The sequence below is a fragment of the Papio anubis genome, chromosome 11, assembly GCF_008728515.1.
Source record: "Papio anubis isolate 15944 chromosome 11, Panubis1.0, whole genome shotgun sequence".
NCBI classification, from domain to species: Eukaryota; Metazoa; Chordata; class Mammalia; order Primates; family Cercopithecidae; genus Papio; species Papio anubis.
The window spans coordinates 29707830-29734500 of NC_044986.1; the positions used below are offsets into that span (position 1 = coordinate 29707830).

General features: G+C 53.2%; 1 protein-coding gene across 11 annotated transcripts in view; it reads left to right on the forward strand.

Annotated features, from left to right (window-relative positions):
* The window catches only part of SH3PXD2A (SH3 and PX domains 2A), a 255824-nt gene that overhangs the window by 147917 nt on the left and 81236 nt on the right, over positions 1-26671 (forward strand). For 8 of the 11 annotated variants that reach the window (XM_017944296.3, XM_003904217.4, XM_017944298.3 and 5 more), the window contains one exon: positions 11333-11361. In XM_017944296.3, the coding sequence (XP_017799785.1) occupies positions 11333-11361 (29 nt within the window). Of the gene's footprint in view, positions 1-11200; positions 11362-24554; positions 26501-26671 lie in introns of those variants that run through there. The other 3 variants (XM_031652099.1, XM_031652098.1, XM_031652100.1) reach the window with 3 other exon arrangements.

A 26671-nucleotide genomic window follows, 5' to 3' on the forward strand; every position in this document is an offset into this window, starting at 1 on the left:
CTGTCACTCCTGTCGCCTCTGGGGAGACCCATCAGCCTGGCAGCAGCAAGGGATTCTGGGGGAATGTGAAAGTGATAACAGTCATTCAGATGGGGCTGGAAGTCCCCAGCTGTGTCGCCCCCAGTGCTGCCAGCCACCAGCCACCAGTGTGGTCTCAGCAAAGTGGCTTTACCCTGCAGAGCCTGGGTTTCTTCATCTCTGTACAGACACCCCAAGGCTTGGCCCACCCCACTGAGGCCAGCCAGGCCTATGTCCCTGCTTCTTCCTATGCTGCTCTTCCTCCAGTGGCCTCCACCCCCACCTTCCTGGCTCCTTCTCTCAGTGCCCTCCTTTGGCCAAGCCTATTCTGTCCTAGCTGTTTCTGTCATTTCCCCTGCAAGTGACAGCTCTTCCAGAATCCCTCCCTCTCCTCCCCTCTCCCCTCTCCAGGGTGAACCAGCGCTGGCCGCAGGACCCTGTGACTGGCAGGTGGAGCTGGAGCAGGTGGAGGATCTGTGCATGTGCTCCCTGTGAGCCGACTGTGCACGGGGGGCTTTATGTGTATTAACTTGTTTATCCCCCAGCAATCCAATTAGGTGGATCCTTTCAGTCTCTGTGCTTTATAAACGAAGACAGAGACCCTAAATAATCTGTCTGGCAGAGCTGGGATTTGAACCTAGGCAGCTACACACACACACGCACGCACGCACGCACGCACGCACGCAAGCACCGTGGGAGCCAAGCAAACCTTCTGGCCATACCATGTCAGAGTCTGGACTGTACTGTCCAATAAAGTAGCCAGTAGCCATGTTGGCTCTTTAAATCTAAGTTTTATTTCAACAAAATGGAAAATTCAGTGTTTGAGTCATACTGGCCACAATTCAGGGTTTGAGTGCTCAGCGCCACTGTGGCCAGTGGCCACCATACTGGACAGGGCAGATAGAGACTATTTCCGTTACCCTGGAGAATTCTACTGGACAGCTCCTTTGAGGGCACCACTAGGTGTTAGGGACAGAATTGGAACATTCCGTGCCATTGGGGGTCAAAATCAGAGTGGGCTTTCTGGAGGAGGTGCCCCCTCCTTAGGCCTTGAAAGTTGTGAAACACTGGACAGGGGCCGGGCGCGGTGGCTCAAGCCTGTAATCCCAGCACTTTGGGAGGCCGAGACGGGCGGATCACGAGGTCAGGAGATCGAGACCATCCTGGCTAACACGGTGAAACCCCGTCTCTACTAAAAATACAAGAAAATTAGCCGGGCGAGGTGGTGGGCGCCTGTAGTCCCAGCTACTTGGGAGGCTGAGGCAGGAGAATGGCGTGAACCCGGGGGGGGCGGAGCTTGCAGTGAGCCGAGATCGCGCCACTGCACTCCAGCCTGGGGCACAGAGCAAGACTCCGTCTCAAAAAAAAAAAAAAAAAGAAAAGAAACACTGGACAGGGCAGGAGGGGGCCTGTGCTGGTCGCAGCACAGACAACCCAAGTCTGCAACCTTGCCTCCCATTGCAAGCTGTGTGACACCAGGCAAGTGACTTAAGCTGACTGAGGTGCATCTGTAAAATGGGGCTAACACAGCTGCCTCTGTTGGGCTGGGCACATCTGGGTGCTTGGTGCTTGTGGGTTTGTCACATGGTGTCCAAGAAAGTCTGGGAGGTTTAGGTTCCTTCACTGTAATAGGCGATCACCCGGGCCTCCCAGGGCCATGCAGGTGGGCTAGGTGTGTGGGAGGAGTGTGGGGCCCTCTGAGTCCTCTTTCCCACAGAGGCCAAGGCAGGAACAAGCACAGCCTGGCCTTGGGTGGGCCTTTGGCCTCCATGGGAAATAGGGAGCTCCTCGGCCCAAGCTCCCAGTCTCAGGTTGAAACTAGGTGAGGACTGGGGAGTGAGGGGCCATCAGCCAAGGAGTGACCCAAGAGGTCTGTGCTCTGCATTGGGGCCCTGGTATCTGCCTGTGTGTCTCACACACACACGCGACACAGAGACCAGGCACACATCTGCAGACGGGGCCGGTGTAGCTTGAGGGGCAAAGCAGTCCTCTGGCTCCCCCAAAACAAGTCCTCACCCCACCGCCTGAACAGGGAAAACAAGAGGGAGCTAGAAATGTGATCCTCAGGCACAGAGCTGGTGCCGCCACCTTCAGGGAAAATCTGTCTTTAGGAATACTGTCGCTGGGTTGTTCTCAGCAACTTCCTTCTAAAATCTGAGCCAGCTCCCTTTGGGGCTCAGTCCAGCCCCAGCTGCCTGTCCTGCTCCCCAAAGACATACAGCCTCTCACCCTCCGCACCCAGCATGCACACACACACACACAGCATGCACACACACACACACAGCATGTACACACACACACACACACACACTGCCCCTGCACCGTTGCTCACACCATCCCTTCCACCCCAAATCTCCTTCCGGCTTCTGCTCTTTCTAAATATTCTTCATCTTTCAAGGGCTAGCTCTAGTGCCCCATCTTCCACATAGCTCTCCCTGGCCACCCCAGACCACTCTGATCTCTCTGTCCTGGAAATTTCTATACAATATTTCCTTTGACCAAGCTTTGGGGCACCTGATCACAAGGGAACGTGTATGTTGTCTTTTTGTGGGTGTTTGCCATCTCTTTCCAGCTAGATGGTGAGCTCTTTGAGGGCAGGACAATGTGTCTTCTGCCACTCTCTTGCTTCATACACAAGACTGGGTCCACAACAGCCCTTCAGTCAAGATATGGATGGATGGTGGATGAATGATGGATGGATGGATGGTGGATGGATGGTGAATGGATGATGGGTGGATGGTAGATGGATGATGGATGAATGGTCGATGGATGGCTGGATGATAGGTGGATGGATGATGGATGGATAGATGGATGGATGGATGGATGATGGTGGATGGATGGATGGTGGATGGATGGTGGATAGATGATAGATGACTGGATGGTGGATGGATGGATGGATGATGGTGGATGGATAGATGGATGAATGGATGGTGGGTGGATAGATGGTGGATAGATGATGGATGGCTGGATGACAGATGGCTGGATGGTGGATGGATGGATGGATGATAGATGGATAGATGGTAAATGGATAGTGGATGGATAGATGGTAGATAGATGATGGATGGATGAATGATGGATGGATGGATGGATGGATGATGGATGGCTGGATGATGGATGGATGGTGGGTGGATGATGGATGGATGGATGATGGATGGCTGGATGATGGGTGGATGGTGGGTGGATGATGGATGGATGGATGATGGATGGATGGATGGATGGATGGATGGATGGTGGATAGATGGATGATGGATAGATGGATGGATAGATGATGGATGGATGGTGGATGGATGATGGATGGATGATGGATGGCTGGATGGTGGACGGATAGATGATAAATGGATGATGGATGGATGGATGGATGGATAGATGGATGGTGGATGGATGATGGATGGCTGGATGGTGGATGGATAGCTGGATAGATGGTAAATGGATGATGGATGGATGGATGGATGGATGGATGGATGGATGGATGGATGGATGGTGGATGGATGGTGGATGGATGGATGATGGATGGACTTGGAGAGAGGCAAGTAAGGTCTTTAAATATAGGATATCCTCTTTGACCTTCTCCTCATGGACTTCATTGTTGAACCCCATCACCCCATTTTGTCACTCCCCCTTCCATGGTTCCCTAGGTCTGGCATGTGGCCCCTGGAAGTCCAGGGAACCCCTATAGCCAAGAGCAGTCTGACATGTACACAGAGAGCAGGATCTCAGGTGGCCTGTGGAGGAGCTCCCAGCACTCCATGGCAGTGGGCTGAACTGGCAACTCCCCTGCCCCATTTCGCCCTCTAGGAAATCAGCTGTGTGTTTCTGCCGTCCTCCCCACTTCCCCTAGCCCTGCCTCCTCCCACTCCCATGGACTGCTCCTCAGTGTCACCATCTAGGTGGGACTCCTTGGAATGCACATGATGGGAACCCAGGCCTGTCTGTCATCATGGTCCTGCATCAGTGCCCTGAGTGACAGAGCCAGGGTCTCACACAGGCCATACTGAGAAGGTGGGCAGTCAGCACCTCCTGTATTCCAGCCACCATCCACACTCCTAGTCTAGACCCTGTGAACCCAGGCTGTTGGGCTACGGGTCCTTTCCATGGGCCAGATGCCATTTAAGAGCTTTGCACATTATCCCATGTAATCCCCATGACAGCTCTGTAAGATAGCAACTATTTTAACCCACTTTTACAACCGAAGGTACAGAGAGGTGAAGTCACTTGTTTATATCACAAAGCTCTAGGTAGCTGAACCAGGGTTCTAACCCACCCGCCCTTTTAACTCCCTGCTCTGAGGCCTGGACATGATAAAGCTTGTCCTGTGGCTGAAGACACACTTAGGGCCTTTGCCCAGAATAGTGGAACAAGTCAGAGGAGACAGACAGACAGTGCTTTGTTCTTTTGTGTGGACAGAGCAGCAGCAGAGACCCTCTGGGATGTTCAGGAGACAAGCAAAATGCCTGGGGGGTTCTGGGGTCTGTGATGGCCATAGCATCTGACTTCTCTGGGACACGGCCTGGGGAGCCCCAAGACCCCTTCTCTCCACAGGAATTCAGCTTTTTCACCCAGGGCAGGAATTCCGGCCCCTCTGGACAAGCCACACGGTCACAATGGGGTCCATTCTCACAACCCTGGAAAACACAGGCCCTGCGGAGAAAGGACGGATTCTTGTTAAACACAAGGGCCCTCAGTGCCACCATTTAGATCAGGGAGCAAATGGGGGCAGAGAATGGCCTGCAGGCCCCTCTGTCTGTCTTGCCTGGAGGTCGCTGCCTCTGGAGACCATTCCGTGCAAAGGCTCTCAAAAGCCAGAACAAAAACTCAGCTAGGGGCTAAGGGGGGTGGAAAAGAAAACCCAACTCTCCAGACCTCAGTGACCCAAAGCCCCTTCTCCCAGCCCCTTCGCTCAGGCCTTCCTCACTTGATTTCTGGAAGAACATGCTCCATCTCACTGTGGTGGTTTCACAGATAATTCGAATTCTCACATAGCCCTGTGAGGACACTGGGAGTAGCCTCCCACTGGGACTGGGGAATTCAAGGCCCAGAGAATCTGTCAGTGTCTTTAAAACCTTCCTGCCACAGTAGGAAATTTCACACTGCAACTCAATACACAGACAGACATCTGATGCAGGTGCCACAAAACAGCCTTGCCAGGAGTGACTCGCTGATCATTTCTAGTCTCTTCTTTTTAAAATGCTCATTGGGACCACTAAATTGATTCTGGAACTCACTAATGGGTCACTGCTTGTCATTTGAAAAGCACAGGTTTGAAGTGGCTTGTCCAGGGCCACCAGCCCCTGAGGAGGCAGAGCTGGGGCCAGAACCTGGGTCTGTGGACATTCAGGACTGGACTTTGACAGCCCCTCTCCTGCCCCCAACCCCCAGCTGTCAACCTCTCCTCTTAACAAAAATTTTCCTCCAGCCAGGATCTGACCGAATCACTCCCCGATTCTGCAAACTTCTAGATTTCACAGCCAGACATCAAAGCCCTGCCCAGCCTGGACTTTCCCGGCGTGTCCACCCACTACCCCTACTGCCCAGTCCGCAACTGTCTGGAGCTGCTTGTTCCTGCTTCTAGAGCTTTCCCCCTCCATCCCTCTGTGGATCTAAACCCCCTTGTCCTTTAAGGTCTCCTCCTCCAGGAAGCTACCTGGGATGTTCTATAGCCCCCAGGACCTCACTTTTCTCTGCGCTGAGTGTAACCCCTCCTGTAATTCTCAGCCTGGATTGTCTGAGAATGTTGGCTTTCTCACTGGACTTATGTCACATATATCTCCTCTGCCTGCCTGCACAGGCCTTAATGAGATTGCCTACAGTGAGAGCTTAAAAAGTGCTTTTAGGTTGATAACAGCAGTCAAAATCATTATGTACCTCAAGGGCCCCACTCCTCTGGCCAAGGTTGCATCTTCTCCAGCCCTCATATTCTAGATAGTGCCCATGTCCCCAGTGACTGCTGGACTCTGAAGGTCACCCCCAAGTCAGCTGCCTGGCAGCCCAGCCGGCCTCTTGAGCAGTTCCCAGTGGCTGTAGGTCCCGCAGACAGGAATCCTGGGCCCAGCAGCCAATGTCAGCCAGCAGACAGAAGGGTGAGAACATCAGGCTGGAAGTTCGTGCGTGTGTCCTTCTCTGCCAAGGCACTTGCCAATGGGAGGAAGAGTGGTGAGGAGGGTGGCGGGCAGTGGAGGGTACAACCCTGCAGCATTCGTCAGAACTCCACCTGGCAGGCACTCAGCACCCTTCCACAGAGCCGGCCCAGCCAGGCCCAGCTCCCTTTCCTCTCTCTCCCATGCCTCAGTGGCTCTTCCTGGCTTCATCTCTCACTCTGGGAACCCTGAACGACAGGATGGCAATCTCCATTCCCCAGCAAGGGCCTGCTGCCCACCACTGGTGTGACCTCTTCTTGTGGCCCAATCCCTAGTGGGCCTCAGCATGGCCCCTTGGGAGCTCTGTGGGTCAGGACTGTCCGTTTAGCTTCAGGAGCCTGGGCCAGCCACTGAAGCCTCAGACCTCAGTCTCCTCATCCACGAAATGGGTGAGCTCCTCCTCTGCCAACTTCAGAACACTAGAAACTAAATCCTGGGAGTTTTCAAGAGGAAGGCAGAGTGTGGGGAGCCATGTGTCAAAACAGGGCAACAACACATGTGAATTGCTCAGTGCCTTTCCTGCGCCCTCCAGCCTCTCCCTGTGCAGTCTCCAACACCAGCCACTTCACTAGAGCATCATCCAGGGAGGGAGCACGGCGTGTCTGGCCAAGATAAATGAAAGGAAAAAAGAAAAACCCTTTAGGGTCCACGTTGGCATGAAAATGCAAGCCCTTTACATCTCTTGGTTTTGGGGCTCTGAGAGTTGGCCACTCCTTGGGAGGTTAAATGTGACCTAATAGATGGGTCCAGAGGCGTGTGTCCATTCCTGTGGGGTGGGGATGAACCCGCTTCTGGTGCTCAGCACTAGACAGAGACCAGTGGTTGTCCCGGCATTTGGGACAGCCCAAAACTCTGAAATTGGGGCTGGAATCACCCCCTCCTGGCACTGTCTGCCAGCATCGTGATGAGGTCCTTAAGGAGAATCTCCTTTTGTTTCAGGGGGCTCTGTAGGACCCATGTTTCAATAGGCCTTTGCCACCTGCGTAGCAACTGAGGTGGGGTCAGATGGGCCCAAGTATGAAAGAATAATGACAAAGACAATTTATAGCAGTTTCTGTGCCGGCCACTGTGTGAAGCCCATTCTACATACTGTACATTTCATCTTCCCCAAACCCCGAGGGTTTGAGCTATTATTGTCCTCATTCTACAGATAGAGAAGTAGAGGCTCAAGAGGCAGGAAGCAGCAGGGATTTGGAAGCCTCTGTCTCCAGAACCTCCCTCATCCAGACACAGATTGCATCATCCTACGGAGAGGGGCTAAGAGATGAACCGTATCACCTGGAGATGGGGCGGGAGTGGAAGCTGCAGGAGTCCTTGTTTAGATGGGAAGGGATGGCGTGCGGGGTGAAGGAACTCCACCCCTCTTTCCCAGCCAGGCCAGACCTGTGGACCACAGGAGATCACCCATCCCAGTTTGTCCAGTTTGAGCCCTGAAAGTCCCATGTCCCTATTTTCCTAGAACTGTGGGTCACTTGTACCTGTGGTCTGAGTCACCCCTGGACCAGCTGCAGAGAATGAATGGCTGAGTGGTCTGATGGGCGCTGTTTCAGGACACAGCTTGGGAGGCCTTTTCAATCACATTAGCCTCTGGCAACGCTAGAGGGAGATGCTAGACCCGCCCTTCCTCCCCTCCCCTTCTTCCTGTGGCTCCCTGGCCCATAGTGATTCAGCAGCAAGTCGGAAGCAGGCTAGACTGTGACCTACCAGGAGTGGAGTCGCCGGCAGGGTTGGGGCTGTCAGCACCAGCTCAGGGCAAGAATTGGAGCAAGGAGAGGGTGTGGATTGGAGAAGGGGACTGAGGGGAGGTGGTGGGGTTCTTGAGTTGTTAGGGAACTGAGCCCCAGCAGAGGGCCCTTCTGTCCTGCCAGGCTGGGACTGGTTGTAGGGCAGTGGGAGGTGGTCGTGGCGTGGAGGGGGATCCCTGCCTTTGCTTCTTGTCTTCGTATGTGAGGGATGGGGGAGTCCCAGCCATTGGATACCTAAACTGCTTATCACCCTATTCAGCAGCTAAAAATATGAAATGGCTTTGCTAAAGGATGCCCAACCAGAAACTCCAAAAGGTTTCCTATTAGGGCAGCGCCTGCTCGGGCAGGAGGCCAGACACCCTGAAGGATTCAGGATTCCTCTTCATTCCCACCATTCAGTCACAGCCTGGCGACCTCCACTGCCAGGACCTCAGCCTCTACCCCATTAACCCCGTGTGCTGATCAGGGCTGGGCTCTGTCTTCTACTCCCGCACCCACTACTCCAGGAGGGGCTGGTGATTGGGCATTTGTCTTGAGCCTCAGAGCAAGGCCTGGGTTTTCTGGTCCCCAGTCCCGGCCTCACCCACTCACTGTATCCTTGAGGAAGTTGTCTGGCTTCTCTAAGCTTTGCTCTTCTCACCTGCAAGAGGAGAGTCCACACCCCGTGCAGGGAGGGACCCAGAAGTCCTCGGCGGGGAGGACTCTGAACTCTGGCTGAAGGACAGGCAGACCAGGAGATTTTATTTTTCTAGAGGCTCCTTCAGCACGTTGTTCTTACTGAGCATAAATGTTTCTTAGGGGTGGCTGGAGGCCTGATGGAGATTATGCAACACTGGAGCAGCCTCAGAATCCTCAGGGGAGTTTGTTGGAGATGCAGACCATGCAGTAGGTTGGGGTGGGGCCCTGCATCTGAATTTTAACCACTTTCTACATGATTCCATTGAATGGCAGGCTGAGAATCAGCAGCCAGGGTCTGGCACAAAGGAGGCCCTCAACACATGTGAGTTTAGTTTTTTTCCCACTCTTTTTTTTTCTTCTTCTTTTTTTTGGGACAGAGTCTCACTCTGTCACTCAGGCTGGAGTGCAGTGGTGCCACCACAGCCCACTGCAGCCTTGACCTCCTAGGCTTCAAGCAATCCTCCCACCTCAGCCTCCCTTGTAGGTGAGAGTACAAGTGCTTGCTACCATGCCTAGCTAATTTATTTTTGGTAGAGATGGGGGGTCTCACTATGTTGCCTAGGCTGGTCTCAAACTCCCTGTCTCATGGGAACGGCCTGGGTAGCCTGAAGCTGCTCAGAGCTGGAGAAGGTAGCCATCCCTGTGAGGCAGCCACCCCTGCCTGGGCTACTGGCAGCCAGGGGGATGGTCAGTGGGCCATCGGTCCTGGGCTTCTCTTGCCAGGACCAGCAGGAAAATTGTGGGACAGCAGAGGGCAGCTCCTCAGTGCCCTCCACTCCCTGCCCTTCCCCAGTAGCCCTCAGTGAAAAGGCCTGAACAGCTAATTTCCTTCTTGGGAGTGGAAAGTCTTTTGGGTAGGACGCAGCTACCATCTAATACTCTTCTCCTGCTCTCTGGAATTCTCTGCACAGCTGAGCTTTTTGGGGGCACAGCTAGGACTCAGTCTCGGCCCACTCTCCCTTCTGCAAGGGGGGCAAGCATGCTCCCTGGACTGACTGGTGGGAGCCAGGGGAGGGGGCAAATGGAAGCTCTCCCATCTTTCTGTAGTTGCTTTCCAAGGCAACAGTTTCCCAGATTCTCCTCCACCCCATCCACGCCGCAGTTTGTATTCCTTCCAGTGGGCTTATAAACCACAGCTCTTCCCCAGATGGGCAACCTTGGGCAATGGCTGAACCTCTGTTTCCTCATCTATAAAATGGATTAGCATGATAGGACCTTCCTCTTAGCGTGGATGAGAGGATTGAAGGAGACATGGAATACGAAGAGGGTTCTCAAACAAGATGGGGAAAGAAGGGGAGACAGTCAGAAATGCAGATTCCCGGACCTCGCCCCCAGCATTCTGATTAAGTGGGTTCTGAGTCTAAATTTTGGGAAAGGTGGATGCCTAGGAGAGGGGGAGCTCCGCACTCCTGGCTGTGCAGGCAAATCACCTTGAAGATTAATAAACACTCCAATCTTGGAGGCCACCCCTAGACCTCCTGGATCGGAACTTGGGGAGCCTCCATGAGGATGACTCTGCTTCTTTCCCTGGGAGCCTGCTGCCTCTTTCTCCAAGAGAACCCCTTTCCACTGCACCCCCCCAACCCCCACACCCCTGCCTTTCCAGTGGCAGACTGGAGGGCTAGTTTGCTTCGACCAAAGATGGGCAGCAATTGGCATTTTCTTTGGCCCCTGGGGAAAATGGAAGGCATTTCCTTTGGACTCCAGAGAGAGCCCCAGCCAGCCCTGCTGCTGTTGCCTGAGCACTGAACAGAACCTTCAGCCTTTAGGGGCATGTGAGGCTCAGGTTAAGGGAGCCAGCTCACCTTTCCCACTCCCCTGAGGATGGAGGAAGGGCAGGATTTGGGAAATCTGCCCATCCTTGAGTCTGGACTCTTTGCTAGAGGGCAGGGCAGGTAAACGGAGGTTAGGAGGGTTCAGTGCCTAAGGTCACAGCAGTTACTTTCTCTGACGGCATTTGAACGCACTTCCTCAGAAGCTCAACTTCCGTTCCTGGCCTCCCAGTTAACCTTGCAGTATCCTCTGTTCCCCCACTCCCCACTCCCCACTCCCCATCCCGACTCCCCAGCTGTAGCCTTTGAGAAGGGCCTTATCCATGGCCTCTGCCAGCCTCGGGGCGTGCAGTGAGAGGACGCAGCCACAGTGGCCCCCAGCGAGTCTCCGGTCTAGGACAGGGGCAGACTTTAATCAAAGGGTCACACAAATCTGTGATTACCTGGCGGGTGGTGTTGAGGAAGACACGTTGAGGAGGTGACATTTCAGTAGTGACTTACGGACTGAGTGGGCTGGGTTCACCTCCCAATTCTTTGCATCGCTAGGGCAAGCCATGCAAAGAATTGGGAGGTGAACCGCTCTGGTGGCGGGGTGAGCGGGCTCCCAGCGCCGGGTAGGGCCCGGGTTCCGGCAAGTGCCATCCCGGATCCTCAGTTTCCCAGTTTGAGACGTGAGGAGAACCTGCCTTGCCCTCCCCTGCCCGCCGAGGCTGAGGGAAGGTGAGCCCCCGTTGGCGGGGCGGGCTGGGGCGGGGCGGAGCGGGGCGGGCTTATCGCGCCCGGGGGCTGGGCTGGCAGGGGGCCCGCGGGCGGGCGCGGCGCGCAGTGCGTGCGGCTGCGGAGCGCGCGGCTCGCGGGCCGTGGGCATCACATGAGCAGCGGCACCGGGGACAGACCGCAGCCAGCCCGAGGGCGCCCCCGCAGCCGCAGCCCCGCGCCCGCGCCCGGCCCTAACCATGTCTATCTGTTGTTGCTTCTTTTTCAGGGACTATGGCAGTTCCAAGAGGAAATCAGGTAAGGGAGCCTCTGGGCATTTTCCCTTCAGCCTTCCTTCCCGCTCCGTGCACGCGCCCCTCTGATCCTGCAGAGGACTTCTCGGGGGCGGGGAGCGGGGTGGGGGGGGTGTTGTCCTTGCACGCCAACCCCGGGGTCCTGCGGGGCCAGGGGTACTCGCTTCACTTGCTCCTCCTCAGTCCATGGCCCCTGAGACCTTTGGTCCTAGAACCCTCGTTCGCCTGCCACCGAGTCGCTTGGGCTCCCGCTACCTCGCTGTCCCCAGTGGAAGTGGGGGTGGGTGCATGGGGAGTGCGTGGGTGGCTCGTGAAGGGGCTAAGCCCCCGCACCGTGAGCAGCCGGGTCCTTCACCCCCGGGCTGCAGCGGCCACTGCTGCGCAGTGCTAAGACTTCTCCGGTCCCTCCGGTGCAGCGTGATGGAAGGGTTAATAGAGACGCGGGGCTTTCCTGCGAGAAGGTGAGATTGAGGTCCGGGACTGAAAAGGGGTCGTCCTTGAGTGACTTGAGTTTTAGCGCCTGCACCGCGGACCTTCCTCCCTCCCCCAACTCTGAGCGTTTCCTCCCTGCGGAGGTGGGGGCTCTGCGTTTTGGCAGCTGAGAAGCACTTGGGAGGGGGCTGACCTGATCTCCCAACCCCCTTCCCGTCCCCCACATTGGTCTGACAGGTGCCAGGGCCCGCCTGGAGTTCAGAAGGGGGTGGAGGCAGGGAGAGAGGCGGGCCAGCCCTGGGAGCTGTGGGCTGAGGGTAGAGCAGGATTCTCTCTGGAAGGGGGAGGCTGGGCTCCCCAAATGACAAATGCCTGGATGTGGGCGGGCTGTAGTTAACTGGGGGAGAGTGGTCCCTAGAAGTTAGGGCTGTGTGTGTGCTGAAGTGGGGGCGGGGACAGATTGCTGCAGCGATCCATGCGGGCACGTGGATTGGCCATATTGATAGGGTGGCTGTACCTGGACAGTCATCCTGGGGTCTGGCCCTTGGGGATGTAGGAGGTAACGCGTGGCTCCTGTGAATGGCTCCCAGGTGCCTTGGCCTGTGGATAGGTTGAGGGGAGTGCCCCTGTGTGGCGGATGGATGTAGAGTGGGGTAGATGTAACTGTATGATATGTTTGTTTCTGTGTGTACAAGTGCTTGCTCACATGCCTATTGGGACAGTTGTGTCCTGGTTTATGTGTTGGGGGCATGTGTGGCTGTGGGGTTCTGTGTACATGTGTGAGTCATGATAGTTGTGTGCTGTGAGGGCGTGTTTACTTGTTTGGGTGCAGAGGCTGGGAGTGTGTGTGTGTGGTTGAGACATATCTGGTTATGGGTTGGAGTCTGTGCTCGTATTTGTGTACCAGTTTGGGACGTGTATAGCTGTGGGATGAGATGTGTGTGCAGCCTATCACCTGGGTCTGCAGTGTCTCAGGCAGGCATGCCCACTGGTGCAGAAGGCCATTTCTTCCTGTGAACTGCGGGGTGAGACTGGGGAAGAGCATTCCTCTACTGTCACTCTAGGCAGGCCTCAGGTGGGAGAATGGAAGGAGGGGCGAAATGGGGATTGTGTTCTGTCACCTCCCCAACAAGAAGCTTGCCCTGGGCCTCAGAGGTATAGTGTCCATGGTTGAACCTGGACTCAAATTCTGGCTCTGTGTGACCTTAGGCAAGTTTCATAAGCCCTCTGTGCCTCAGTTTCCTCATTTTCTTTAAAACAAAGATGCTAATGGTATCTACCTCACACATAGAGGATTAAGGATGTTAATGTGGAATAGTCCTGGCACCGAATACCTACTATAGAAGTATCAGTTCTCAGCAGCAGCAGCACTTTCTGAAGGCCTGGGACCTAGTCCTGGCTCCATTGCCACTTTTCTCCCTGTGTGACCTTGGGCAAATTCCTTCTCTACGCTGGGCCTCATTTTCCTCCTATAAAGGCAAGAGCTGGACTAGGTAACCTCTCAGGTCCGCTGCCACAATCTCTGAGGCTCAGCTTCGGTGCTGCTTCCTAAGCAATGCAGGGCCACACCCAGGCTGCCTCCCCCAGGGAAAGCCAACCCCCAGTTTCTCTGCCTTTCACTTTGAGGCCAGGAAAAGGATGGATGGAGAAATTTAATTTACATTGGTGTGCTTATGATAATGGCCACTTAGTGTCGTGGTTGAAAATGCCAGCTCTGAAGCCAGACAGCTGGAGTTGAGAGTCTGGCTTCTCTCCTCTGTGACCTTGGGTACATGTCTTAGCCTCTCTGTGCCCATTACCTCTTCTGTGCATTTGGTATAATATTCATACCCACTTCGTGATGGTTTATTATGTGTCCACTTGGCTGGGCCACAGTGCCCACATATTTGGTCAAGCATTATTCTAGATGTTTCTGCAAAGGTGTTTTCTAGATGAGATTCACATTTAAATAAATCAGTAGATTTTGAGTAAAGCAGATTACTCTCCATAATGCAGGCTAGCCTCATCCAATTGGTTGAAGGCCTCTTAATAGAACAAAGACTGACACACACACACCCGCCCTCAGCAAGGAGGAGTTCTGCCAGTAGCCGCCTTTGGACTCAGCTGCAGCTCTTCCCTTAGTCTCGCCTGCCAGTCTCCCCCATCACATTTTGGACTCTCAAACCTCCACAATCACATAAGCCAATTCCTAAAATAAACCTCCCTCTGTCTTCAAGCTCTGTATGCACCTCCTGTTGGTTCTGTTTCTGTGGAGAACCCTGACTAATACACACCTCATATGGTTATAATGAAGATTAGATAAGCTAATATATGTAAGCATGCTTAGAACACTGCCTGCCACCTAGAAAGCTCCCCGTAAGTGCTAGATGCTGTTGTTGAATGAGCATCTACTATGTGCTAGGAAATTTACACCTTTCCTCATTTGCTGATGAGAACCACAGTACATGATGGGTGGTGGGATTCCCATTTTGCAAATGAGAAGCTGAGGCTCCGGTGGGGTGACTGCCCACACACAGTCCTTGGCAAACTGGGGATTGGAGTTCATGTCTGGGGCTCTGTCCTGCTCTGTAATGAACCTCACGAAGCTTGCCAGGGTCACTCCAGCCAGGGACGTTTGCACAGAGGAAATGGATGCCATTCTGGGGTTCACTGTAAATCTCTTACTGAGCATAGAGCTTAGACTTAAGGCAAGGTTTAGGGATGGTGGAGTCAACAAAAGAAGAAAGTTCTCAGGTACTTTCTGGAGGAAGCAAGGCTGGTGACCTTGAAAACTGAAGGACAGTTTGGCCTCAGATTTATCTGCATCTTTCTTCACTCCATTGAACCTGCTCCTTCCAGCATCTTCCTCATCTCAGGAACTGTCACCATCTACCCTGTTGCTCAAGCCCAACAGCCAGAAGTCATTCCTTTTTGATTTTTGTTTTTTGAGACAGATTCTCCTCTGTTGCCCAGGCTGGAGTGCAGTGGCATGATCTTAGCTCACTGCAACCTCCGCCTCCCGGGTTCAGGTGGTTCTCCTGCCTCAGCTTCCTGAGTAGCTGGGATTACAGGCACCCGCCACCACACCTGGCTAATTTTTGGAGTTTTAGTAGAGACAAGGTTTCACCATGTTGACCAGGCTGGTCTCAAACTCCTGACCTCAAGTGATCCACCCATCTCAGCCTCCCAAAGTGCTGGGATGACAGGTGTGAGCTACTGCGCCCAGCCGAGAAGTCATTCTCGACTCTTCCCTTTCTTTTACCTGCCAACTCGAGCTACAGAACCACCTGTCTCTCCACCTGCACCATCACATGCGTTAGAAGCCCCCTTCATCTCTCCAAGAAGACCCCACCTTCCTGCCTGGTCTCCCTGCTTCTCTGTTAGACCTCTATCTGACATTCTCCACACCACAGCAAGAGTGAGCTCTTAAAAAATATTCATCAGCTGGGTACAGTGGCTCACCCCTGTAATCCCAACACTTTGGGAGGCCAAGGCAAGAAGATCACTTGAGCCTAGGAGTTCAAGACCAGCCTGGGAAACAAAGCAAGATCCTCTCTCTACCAAAAAATAAAAAATGAGCCGGACGTGGTGGTGCACGCCTGTAGTCCCAGCTACCCAAGTGGCTGAGGTGGGAGGATCGCTTGAACCCAGAAGTTTGAGGTTGCAGTGAGGCATGATTGTGCCACTGCACTACAGCCTGGGCAACAGAGAGAGACCCTATCTCTAAATAAATAAATAGGAAGGAAGGAGGGAGGGAGGGAAGAAGGGAAAGAAAGAAAAAGAAAATAACATACTTTCCTGCTTGAATTCCCCGAGGGACTCCATCCCACCCAGAACTAATTCCCTACCCTGGCTCACAGAGCTTGTGTGACTTGGCCCCTGGCTGCCTTCCTGACCTGGGCTTTACCCCTTTCGTCCCCACCCATCACACTCTGCTCAGCCACACCAGTCACCTTCCGTTCCTTAAACGCATCAAACACATTCTTCTACGTGGCCTTTGTACTTGCTCTTCCCTCTTGCCTGGAATGTTCTTCCCTGGTCTTTCACATGGCTGGCTCCTCCTTAAGATTTCTGCTTAAAACTGTCACCTTCTCAGTGAAGCTGCCTGATCCTGCACTGTCCAGCTGCCCCCGCAGATCACCCCTCTAGTTCCTTCCTCATCACTTCCCACACACTAGTAATCCTGTGTTTGCTTGCTTCTTCTCTGTGTCCCACCACCTCGAGAGCAAGGACCTTGGCTACAGGGCTTGCACCAGCACCAGGGTCCACTGGTACTTTTTGAATGGGTGGGTGGATGGAAGAAAGCATGCAGGGTCAGGAAAGAAAGGTCATTGTGGCTTCAAATTGGGGATCATTGCCTGGAAAGAGGAGACATTTTTCTCGTTTGGGAGCAGAGAATGGGAGGCTTTGGTAATCCAGAGGGAGCACATGTACAAAGGTAGAGGGATAGGACTAAGTGTGGCTTGTTTGGAGACTGACCTAACTGAGCATCAACTATGCCAAGCACTGTTAACAGTGTTGAGGCTATAGGAACGTGTCTTTCTACCCTAGAGAAGTTTGCAGTCTGCTATGGGTGATGAGCTATATAGGAGAATGTACTATTAGATGGAGGGAAGTGAGAGAGCAACATGGTTACCTGGGGAAGAGCAGTCCCGGCCAAGGGCACAGCAAGTGCAAAGGCCCTGGGGACGGCATGTGCTGGCTGCTCAGGATGCAGTAGGGAGGCCTGTGGCTGGGATGAAGAATAGTGGGGGGTAAAGTGGAAGGAGGTGAGAGCAGCGATGTAACTGGACATTCTAAGGATTTTGACTTTCATTGAGTGAGATGAAGATTCACTGAAGGGTTGTAAGTAAAGGCAGGGACATGATCTGGCTTCAATCATAGAATGATGGGGATTGACTAGGCAGAATGGGTTATGATGTGTAAGGTCGCAGGGGGCGGCTAGCCAGGTGAGATAGGATGGGGCCTCCGGCAGCAGTGGACGGGGCAAGGCGCTGAGGGTGTTGGACAGACTCTGATGATGGATGTGGGCCTCAAGGGAGAGTTTGTGTGGAAGCTGGGAAGCACCTGCATCAGGTTGCTGGGGTCCCACTCTCAGGCCGACAACTTGCCAGTCATGTGACTTTGGGCAAATCCCTTCCCTCTGAGAACATGTTATCTCACCTATTCTGTTGTATCAGCCAGGGTTCAACTAGAGGAACAGAACGAGTGGGAGGTATATATTAAGCAATGTAGTGTAAGGAACTAGCTTACACAATTGTGGGGGCCGACTAGGTAAGTCTGAAATCCACAGGGCAGGCCATGAAAGGGGGCAGGCTGGACCCCCAGGCCCAGGCTGGAGCTGCTGTCCACAGATGAAATGTCTTCAGTGAAACCTCCACCCTGCTGAAGGCCTTTCAACTATTGACTCAGGCCCACCCAGAGTGTTTTAGATAATTTCCTTAAAGTCATCCGGTCATGGTCTTTAATAACTATAAAAATACATTCCCGGCCGGGCACAGTGGCTCATGCCTGTAATCCCAGCACTTTGGGGGACCAAGGCAGGTGGATCATCTGAGGTCAGGAGTTTGAGACCAGCCTGGCCAACACGGTGAAACCCCGTCTCTACTAAAAATACGAAAAATTAGTTGGGCATGGTGGCAGGTGCCTGTAATCCCAGCCACTGGGGAGGCTGAGGCAGGGAGAATTGCTTGAACCCAGAAGGCGGAGGTTGCAGTGAGCTGAGATCATGCCATTGCACCCCAGCCTGGGCAACAGAGCGAGACTCCGTCTCAAAAAAAAAAAAAAAAAGTTCCCCAGTAACACCTAAATTCATGTGTGATTGCATAACTGGGAACAGTAGCCTAGCCAGGTTGATGTGTACCACCTGACCATAGTACCTGTCAAATGGGGTTGTTATAGTAGCAGCGACCTGGCCTGCCCCAAGGTGCACAGGGTTCGAGGTGATGCCCTTTGAGGGGTTTTGTGCTGTGCCTGGCAGTAGGAAGGGCCCGTTGTTGTTAGCTGTTGTTGCTTCCCCAAGGTGGGCACTGCTCCAGGAGCCCCAGCGGGGCTGGAGCAGACTCCCCAGAGCAAGGGGTTCTCTTGAGACCTGCAAAGATGTCATGCCTCTCACCCACTTCTCTAGGAAGCTGCATTTCGCCAGGGCGCCTAGCCGGGAAGTTCTGAGGTGCGCCACTAGGGGGCGCAGGTGGCCACGGAGCCTCCAGGATGGTCAGGTCAGGGCCCTGGGGCTGTGGTCGGGAGAGCCTGATGGTTCATCCATCCCAGGAGCCCTGTGGAAGCTCCAGCTCGTTTACATGCAGTGAGGTTGCTCAAGAGTGTTGCTGCAAGCTTGTTCTCTTAGGCAAGTGTTGATGTTCCTCGTGAAATCCTGTTTACTTTATTCTTCTCCTCGGAAAAGTAGTGAGCTCAGCCCCACCTCTATCTCAGTGATCATGAAACTGTATTATTGGCTGAGTTCGTGAGATCAGCATTAATGTAGTTTCATTGCAGAGAAGCAGTGTTGCTTGGGGTTGAGAGTCTAGGTTTTGGGAACAGGCAGACAGGGTTTGAACCCCAGCTCTGCCATTTGTTATTGCCGTTTTAATTATTGATAGATTAAGAAAGAAGGGGAGAAGTTGGTCTTTGAGTTGAGACATTTATTTCCATTCTGTGAGCCCCAGGAGGAGACAACAGGGCGTAGACTCAGCCGTTACTAAGTATTCTGTTGAGTTAAAAGTGCGGACTCTGGAGCCAGAATGCCCAGCTTCCTGTCCTGGCTCTGCTCGCTGTGTGATCTTGGGCAAGTCCTTCTCTGTGCCTCATTTCTTCACCTGTAAAATGGGGATAATCAGGTTTTTTTTCATTGGGTTGAGGATTGAGTGAAAGTTCCTGAAGTGATAGCTCCAGCACCGTGCCTGGCCCAGAGGAAGCACTAAGGATGAAGCAGCTTTTACTATGAATAGAAGGCTGCACTGGAGGGGTTCATCTCAAACAGGAGAGAGCGCTGGTTTCGGCTTTTGCCCTTTCTCAGGCGTGACTCCTCAATCAGACAGAAGGAAGGTGGGGCATGCACTGTCTCATCATTGCCAGGAGCCTCCCTGCAGCAACCCGGGTAGGTGGCCTTGGGTAGGTGGTCTTGTCCCTGTTTTATAGACCAGGAAAGTGAAGTTAAGGTCAGTCAGACACAGAATACTCTTTTTTTTTTTTTTTTTTTTTTTTGAGACAGAGTTTTGCTCTGTTGCCCAGGCTGGAGTGCAGTGGCACAATCTCAGCTCACTGTAACCTCCACCTCCTGGGTTCAAGTGATTCTCCTGTCACAGCCTCCCAAGTAGATGGAATTATAGGCATTCGCCACCATGCCCAGCTAATTTTTTGTATTTTTAGTAGAGATGGGGTTTCACCATGTTGGCCGGGCTGGTCTCGAACTCCTGACCTCAGGTGATCCACCCACCTTGGCCTCCCAAAGTGCTGGGATTACAGGCGTGAACCACCATGACCGGGCTTTTTTTTTTTTTTTTTTTTTTGTCGTTCAGACTTGAGTGTGGTGGCACAACCACAGCTCACTGCAGACTTGACCTCCTGGGTTGAAGCAATCCTTCCACCTCAGCCTTCTGAGTAGTTGGGACTACAGACATGCACCACCACGTCCAGCTAATTTTTGTATTTTTTGTAGAGACAGGGTCTCGCTATGTTGCCCAGGGTGGTCTTGAACTCCTGGACTCAAGTGATCTTCCTGACTTGGCCTCCCAAAGTGCTGGGATTATAGGTGTGAACCACCGCACACAGCCTAATTTCTCTTTTTATGAGTTTGGTATTTATTTATTTTAGTTTGGTTTTTAATAAAGTGAAGTTGCTTAGCGCGAGACCCACCATAAGTTCTGGCTACTGTTAAGGGTTAGTCTATGGTCGGGCGTGATGGCTTGCTCCTGTAATCTCAGCACTTTGGGAGGCAGAGGCGGGCAGATCACCTGAGGTCAGGAGTTCAAGACCAACGTGGTGAAACCCCATCTCTACTAAAATACAAAAAATTAGCTGGACATGGTGGCACATGCCTGTCATCCCAGCTACTCGGGAGGCTGAGGCAGGAGAATCGCTTGAACCCAGGAGGCGGAGGTTGCAGTGAGCCGGGATGGCACCACTACACTCCAGCCTGGGCAACAGAGTGAGACTCCATCTCAAAAAAAAAAAAAAAAAAAAAAAAAAGTTAGTCTACCTGAAAAGGTTCCTCTATTCTCCTCCTTTTATAGAGGAAGATTTTAAGAGCGGGATGGCCACTTGCCCAGAGTATGGGGTGGGCAGAACCTGGTCTTCTGCTGGTCAGCACTGCCACCAAGCCCTGGAACCAGGTGGAGGTGTGAGGAGGGCTGCTCTGAAGCAGAGGAAGCCAGTCTGTGAGGCCTCTGGTACCTCCCTTCTCCGCAAGGTAAATACCTCAGCAGGCCACTAGCAAAGCTGGGCTCTCTGGCCCTCCCTGGGCCTGTCCTGCCCAACCAGCAGCAGAGGAAGACGGAGAAAGACAAGGCAGTGGCAGCAGGCTTCCTCCCTCCAGAGCACAGGCTTTGTGAGACTTTCACCTCTCTTAATAGTTTGTTGGCTCCTGGCCCCACGGAGTGCACAGCTCAACTGAGAAGGCGGGACCTTTTCAAGGATTCATTAACTAATACTAGGCAGGAGGGCTTGGGATCTGCAAGGTGGAAGGGGGGCGGCTGGCCACTGTGGGAGAGGCTGTAGATGGCCCCGAAGGACAGAGGAGATTGCGATGGGCTGAAGGGTGTGAGTAGGGCACCCTGCAGGAGGGACAGCCAGGCATGAGTGAGGATGTGGAACTGGAATGAGTTTTTGCTTTGTTATTGTGGTTGTGGTGGGTTTTTCTGGTGTTAATTTTTAGCATAGGGTCTTACTCAGTGGCCCAGGCTGGAGTGCAGTGGTGCTATCAGGGCTCACTGTGGCCTTAAATTCTTGGGCTCAAGGGATCCTCCCACTTCATCCTCCCAAGTAGGTGGAACCACTGGTGTGCCACCATGCCCGGCTTATTTATTTATGTAGGAGACAAGAGTCTGGCTCTGTCACCCAGGCTAGAGTACAGTGGCACAATCTCGATTTACTGCAACCTCTGCTTCTCAATTCTCGTGCCTCAGCCTCCTAAGTAGCTGGCACTACAGGTGCCCACCACCATGCCTGGCTAATTTTTTTGTATTTTAGTAGAGACGGGGTTTCTCTGTGTTGCCCAGGGTGGTCTTGAACTCCTGAGTTAGGCAGTCTACCCACCTTGGCCTCCCAGAATGCTGGGATTACAGGTGTGAGTCACCACTTCTAGCCTTAATTTATTTTTTATTACTGACTTATTTATTTATTTGGTAGAAACAGGGTCTCGCTTTGTTGTCCAGACTGGTGTTGAACTCCAGGCCTCAAGTGATCATCCTGCCTCAGCCTCCTGAAATGTTAGGATTACAGACGTGAGCCACCACACCTGGCCTGGCATGAGCTTGAGAAGTCTGAGGGAAGGAGAGGTGCCCATTATCCTGGCAGGAGCAAGGGTAGGGCAGGAGATGAGTCTGGAAAGGAAACCATGGAGAGTGTATCATAAGCAAGACTTTTTAAAGCAATTTCCGAGGTTTTCTTGTCCTCCTGAGCTACCCATACTCAGTGAGAAAGGCCCAGGCTACTTAGAGAACGTGGCCAAGATCTTCCTGCTGCCCTCCAATGGCCCATTCCAAAAGTGAGCATGTCTTATTTTGAAGGCGTCGGCTTCTGGCTCATGGGTTTTTGTTTTTTGTTTTTTTTTTTTTGAGATGGAGTCTCGCTCTGTCACCCAGGCTGGAGTGCAATGGCACGATCTCGGCTCACTGCAACCTCTGCCTCCCAGGTTCAAGCAATTCTCCTGCCTCAGCCTCCTAAGTAGCTGGGATTACAGACGCACACCCCACCACACCTGGCTAATTTTTTGTATTTTTAGTAGAGATGGGGTTTCACCACGTTGGCCAAGCTGGTCTCGAACTCCTGACCTTGTGATCCACCCACTTCAGCCTCTCAAAGTGCTGTAATTACAGGCATGAGCCACTGTGGCCGACCTCTGGGTTGGTGTTTTTAAACAGTTTTTATTTTCATGGCTCTGGGTCCTCAGCCTGATTTTACCCTTGGAGTTCAAAGCCATCTAATTGGAAATGAAAGGAGCCTGATTGATTTGGCAACTCTGCAGCCAGCCCACATGGCAGTGATGCTATGGAGAAAGTGAGTGCTGCTCATGTGTGTGTCTGCGCCACGCTCCCTGGCCCGAGGTGGCTGAGCCCCCCTGCCCGATTGGCCTGGACACACAGAGCGTGGCGGGGCGGGGACAGGGGCGCAGTGAGTGCTCCCCGGATCCTGGAATCCCCAGAAGGAGGCAGCTAGTTGGAAGCCTCGATTCCCTCAGCCCTGCTTGCACAGCTGCCTCTGCCCCCTCACTGCTATCACCCAGTTTCTCTTGCTAGGAAAATAGGAAGCTGGTCCAAAAGGGAACTGCATGGGCAAAGGTGAACTGCAGAATCTTGAGTCTGCTCATTGAAATACAGATTCCCAGGGCCTGCCCAGACCTACTGAATCAGCATGTCTAGAGTGACACCCAGGAATCTGCATTCTTTCGTTTTCTTAAGAGACAAGGTTTCACCATATTGCCCAGGCTGGTCTCAAACTCCCGAGCTCCTCAAGCGGTCCACCCACCTTGGCATCCCAAAGTGCTAGATTATAGATATGAGCCACCACATCTGGCCAATCTGCAGTGTGTGTGTGTGTGTGTGTGTGTGTGTGTGTGTGTGTGTGTGTAATGGAGTCTCTGTCACCCAGGCTGGAGTGTGGTAGTGCGATCTCAGCTCCCTGCAACCTGTGCCTCCCGGGTTCAAGTGATTCTCCCGCCTCAGCCTCCTGAGTAGCTGGGACTACAGGCGCCTCCCACAACACTCAGCTAATTTTTGTATTTTTAGTAGAGACAGGGTTACACCATGTTGGCCAGGCAGATCCTCCTGCCTTGGCCTCCCAAAGTGCTGGGATTATAGGCGTGAGCCACTGCACCCAGCCAATCTGCATTTTTCACAGGCTTCCCAGGGCCTCTGAAATCAAGTCAGGGTTGTGTCTTGGATGGGTCATCCCTGTGGGTTGATGGCCGTGTTCAGGGTAGACAGGCAGCAAGATGGCAGAGGGATTGGCATCCCCGAGATGGATGGTGCCTGGATGACGCCTGGATGGGACTGCTCCTTGAAGAACATTCAGTTGTCTCCTGAGATGGGAGGGTGGGCTACGGGGGCAGGAATGGAGGACAGGACCCCAAGTCTCTTACCCCTGAAACACAGCCCGGCATTTGGAGCCTTGGAGAACGGCTCTCTGAGGGGCCTACCCAGCCCTGACCTGATGAGAGACACCGTCCGCCTTTCATTTCCAGAAGGTTTTGTTCCTGAGGGGGGAAACACCCAAATTGTGGTCCGGCCAAGAAAATCCATGGCCCATGGCCAGTAAGTCACTGGTTCCTCACTTCAACGTTTGGTTTATAGACACGTGACAGAAGAGGCGACCTTTCCAGTGATGAAGCCGGCGGAAAAACAAAGATGTGGGGGAAATGTGCATTACTTATTGTTTTAGCACCTTTTTCTAATCTAAAGTTACTTTGTTTAGAAACAGAGAAGTGGTGTGTGTAACTTAGTCGGCATGTGGCATTTTTAGAATTGGTCTGTTTCGAAATGTGAAGGAAAAAAATATTTTTTTTCCTGAGTTTCCGTAAAACTTAGACGTTTACAGGAAAAACATGCTTTTCCCTGACTCTTCTTTCTGCTTTGCCCCCTGGATTTCATCATTGCCACGTGTGGCCCAAGCAGCTGGCTTGAAGATGTATTTTATTATTGTTAGAATGAAGTCTTGCACCAAGACAGCTGGGTCCTATCAGAAAGTCCCTTTGCTTCCTTGTGCTCAGAAGGAAGAGTTTGCTGGGTGTGGAGGCTCACGCCTGTAATCCTAGCACTTTGGGAAGCTGAGGTGGGAGGATCACTTGGGCCCAGGAGTTTGAGACCAGCCTGGGCAACTACTGAGACCCCTTGTCTCCAAAAAAAAAAAAAAAAGGCCAGGCGCGGTGGCTCACACCTGTAATCCCAGCACTTTAGGAGGCCGAGGCAGGCAGATCACGAGGTCAGGAGATCGAGACCATCATGGCTAACACACGGTGAAACCCCGTCTCCACTAAAAATACAAAAAATTAGCCGGGTGTGGTGGCGGGCGCCTGTAGTCCCAGCTACTTGGAGGCTGAGGCAGGAGAATAGCGTGAACCCGGGAGGCGGAGCTTGCAGTGAGCCGAGATCGCGCCACTGCACTCCAGCCTAGGCGACAGAGCGAGACTTCATCTCAAAAAAAAAAAAAAAATTTAGCCCAATGTGGTGGCACACACCTGTGGTTTCAGCTATTCGGGAGGCTGAAGCAGAAGGATTGTTGAGCCCAGAAGGTTAAAGCTGCAGTGAGTCATGATCGCACCACTGCACCCCAGCCTGGGCAAGAGAGCAAGACCCTGTCTCAAAATAAACCATGAAAAGAGAAGGTAGGCCGGGCGTGGCGGCTCACGCCTGTAATCCCAACACTTTGGGAGGCCGAGATGGGCGGATTACTTGACGTCAGGAGTTTGAGACTGACTTGGCCAACATGGTGAAAGCCCATCTCTACAAAAATACAAAAATTAGCTGGGTGTCGTTGTGGGTGCCTGTAATCTCAGCTACTCAGGAGGCTGAGGCAGGAGAATCACTTGAACCCGGGAGGCAGAGGTTGCGGTGAGCAGAGATGGCGCTATTGCACTCCAGCCTGGATGACAGAGCGAGACTTTGTCTCAAAAAAAAAAAATAAAATAAAAGAGAAGGCAGAGCTGGCCATCTCTTCACCACCCTCCCCCTCGTCACTGCTTCTAGATCCCCGTGACTGAGGGTGTCCTCAGCTCTGCCCTGAAGTACCTTAGACTCTTTGAGTGTTGGAAGGGGATCAGGTCTGGGTGCATAACTTCCCAGCGGGAGGGTTAGATCCTTGCTATGCTAAGCAGTGATGACAGGCTGGTGATAACAGACCAAACTAAGCCTGTCTTTGTATGTTGGCAATGGCACCCCCAGGGGAACCTTGCAAATATGCAGATTTTAACATCCCTCATTTCAGATCTGTCAGGGACAAGTTCTTCTGGCCTGTCAGATCCTGCCATACACAGTCCTGGAGCCTGGTGGCTCTGAGTTGCTCATTTGCGTTTGGCCACAGGGTTCTGGTCAGGGGAACTCCCCTCTCCCCTACCCTTCCTCCATGACTTGGCTCACTCCTGCTCCAAGCCCATGGCTCAGTGGACACTAGGCAGCTCTCTCCTGGGGCACAGGGAGGGTACTCTGAAGGCAGAGTGGATAGGAAGCAAGTGTCTGAATGGACACTGGTACTAGGCCTTCCTTCTGGGATGAGGTGGCTCCCGCCAGACCTAAAGCTGGCTTTTCTGGCTCTGGCTGTGGCTGCCTTCTAGGTTTGTCTACTGCACATCTGACAGGTCTTGTGATGGAACCTCAGTGATACCAAGATGGAAACAATGGGGTCCTTGTCCTCAGAGGACTCCTGGCTAGATGGGGGAGGTGGGCAAGGAAACAGCAGTTTTAAAGTAGTGCTGCACGGGGCTGGGGCCACGCCACGTAGGGGTCTCTGAGCAAGGCACACAGACCTGCCGTGGCTGCTGAGCCTAATTTACTGAGCTTTCTAATTGGGTCAGCTGGGTGAAGAGGACAGCGCCTGTGCAGAGGACATCTAGTGGTAGCAGCCACTGTCCGCAGGTGCCACGTCTTCCGTGTGGGCATCTCCTTCATGGCCCTGGAGTACCTACTGTGTGGTTCTGTTTCAGAGGAGCTGTTGATATTGCTATTTGTTCAACAAAATCATTGAAGTTTAAAAAGTTCTAATTAATAAGTGTGCCTGGGTAGGAAAGAACTTGGCCTAGGAGCCACCTCCCACCTTTTCCTTATTGTTAGGAAGAGCCCGACAGTTTCCTGGGAGACAAAGGACGGCATGAATCTTGACTCCCTGTGATTCCAAGATCACTCTCCCGCAGCCAGGTTCCTGACCCTAGGAGATGCGCATGAAATATCCTCCATCAGGGAAGGAATCTCCCTCCAGTGAGAACTCCCGAGAGGCGGATGATTGACCAGGATTGACAGGACAGGGAAAGAGCAGCCCTTTCACATCCCAGGTCAAGACCATAGAGGCCCAGAGAAGTGTTCCAACCTTCCCACGCTGGGACAGCCAGCCAGGGCCAGGGCTGAGCACTGAGCACCAGGCCTCCTTCCTGGCTTCTCCCCTCTCTGGAAGCTTAGCATTAGACAGAGCCGCCGAGCTGTGGTGCTGAAGGGTTAACTCGGCGCTCCCCAGAGAGCCGCACACTCCTGACCCTCCCGTCTTCCAGGCCCTCTCAGCTGTGGCCTTCTGGGCATAGCTGGGTCACGTGAGAGCCAGATGTGGGGATTTCCCAAGCAGTGGTGTGTGCGTGCGCGCTGCGTGCATGCACAGCTCTGTTTACGTGGCATCTCAGCACTCAGGGGATTGGCCTGGACCCACGCAGAGCAGGGGAGGGATGGGGTAAGGAAAGGCTCAGGGGCTCCCAGCAAACACCATGGGGGGCTGCACCAAGCCCTGCTCCCCCCAGACATTCCACATGAGCGGGTTGTTCCTGTTCGGGCTCCTGTTTCCTGTAGCGTCCATCCTGCCAGAGACTATACTGGTTAGGGGTAATTTTTCTAAAAATCTCTTTAAAGGGCTTTGAAGCAGATGCTGGGAGCCAGCAGCCCTTCAGGGTGTTCTGCAGGCTCAGAGGCCTGCATGGGAGCTACTGTGCCCAGCACAAGCCAGGCCTGTATGCCCGTATGTGGTTCCAGAGGCCAAGCCTGGACTGGAGAGGG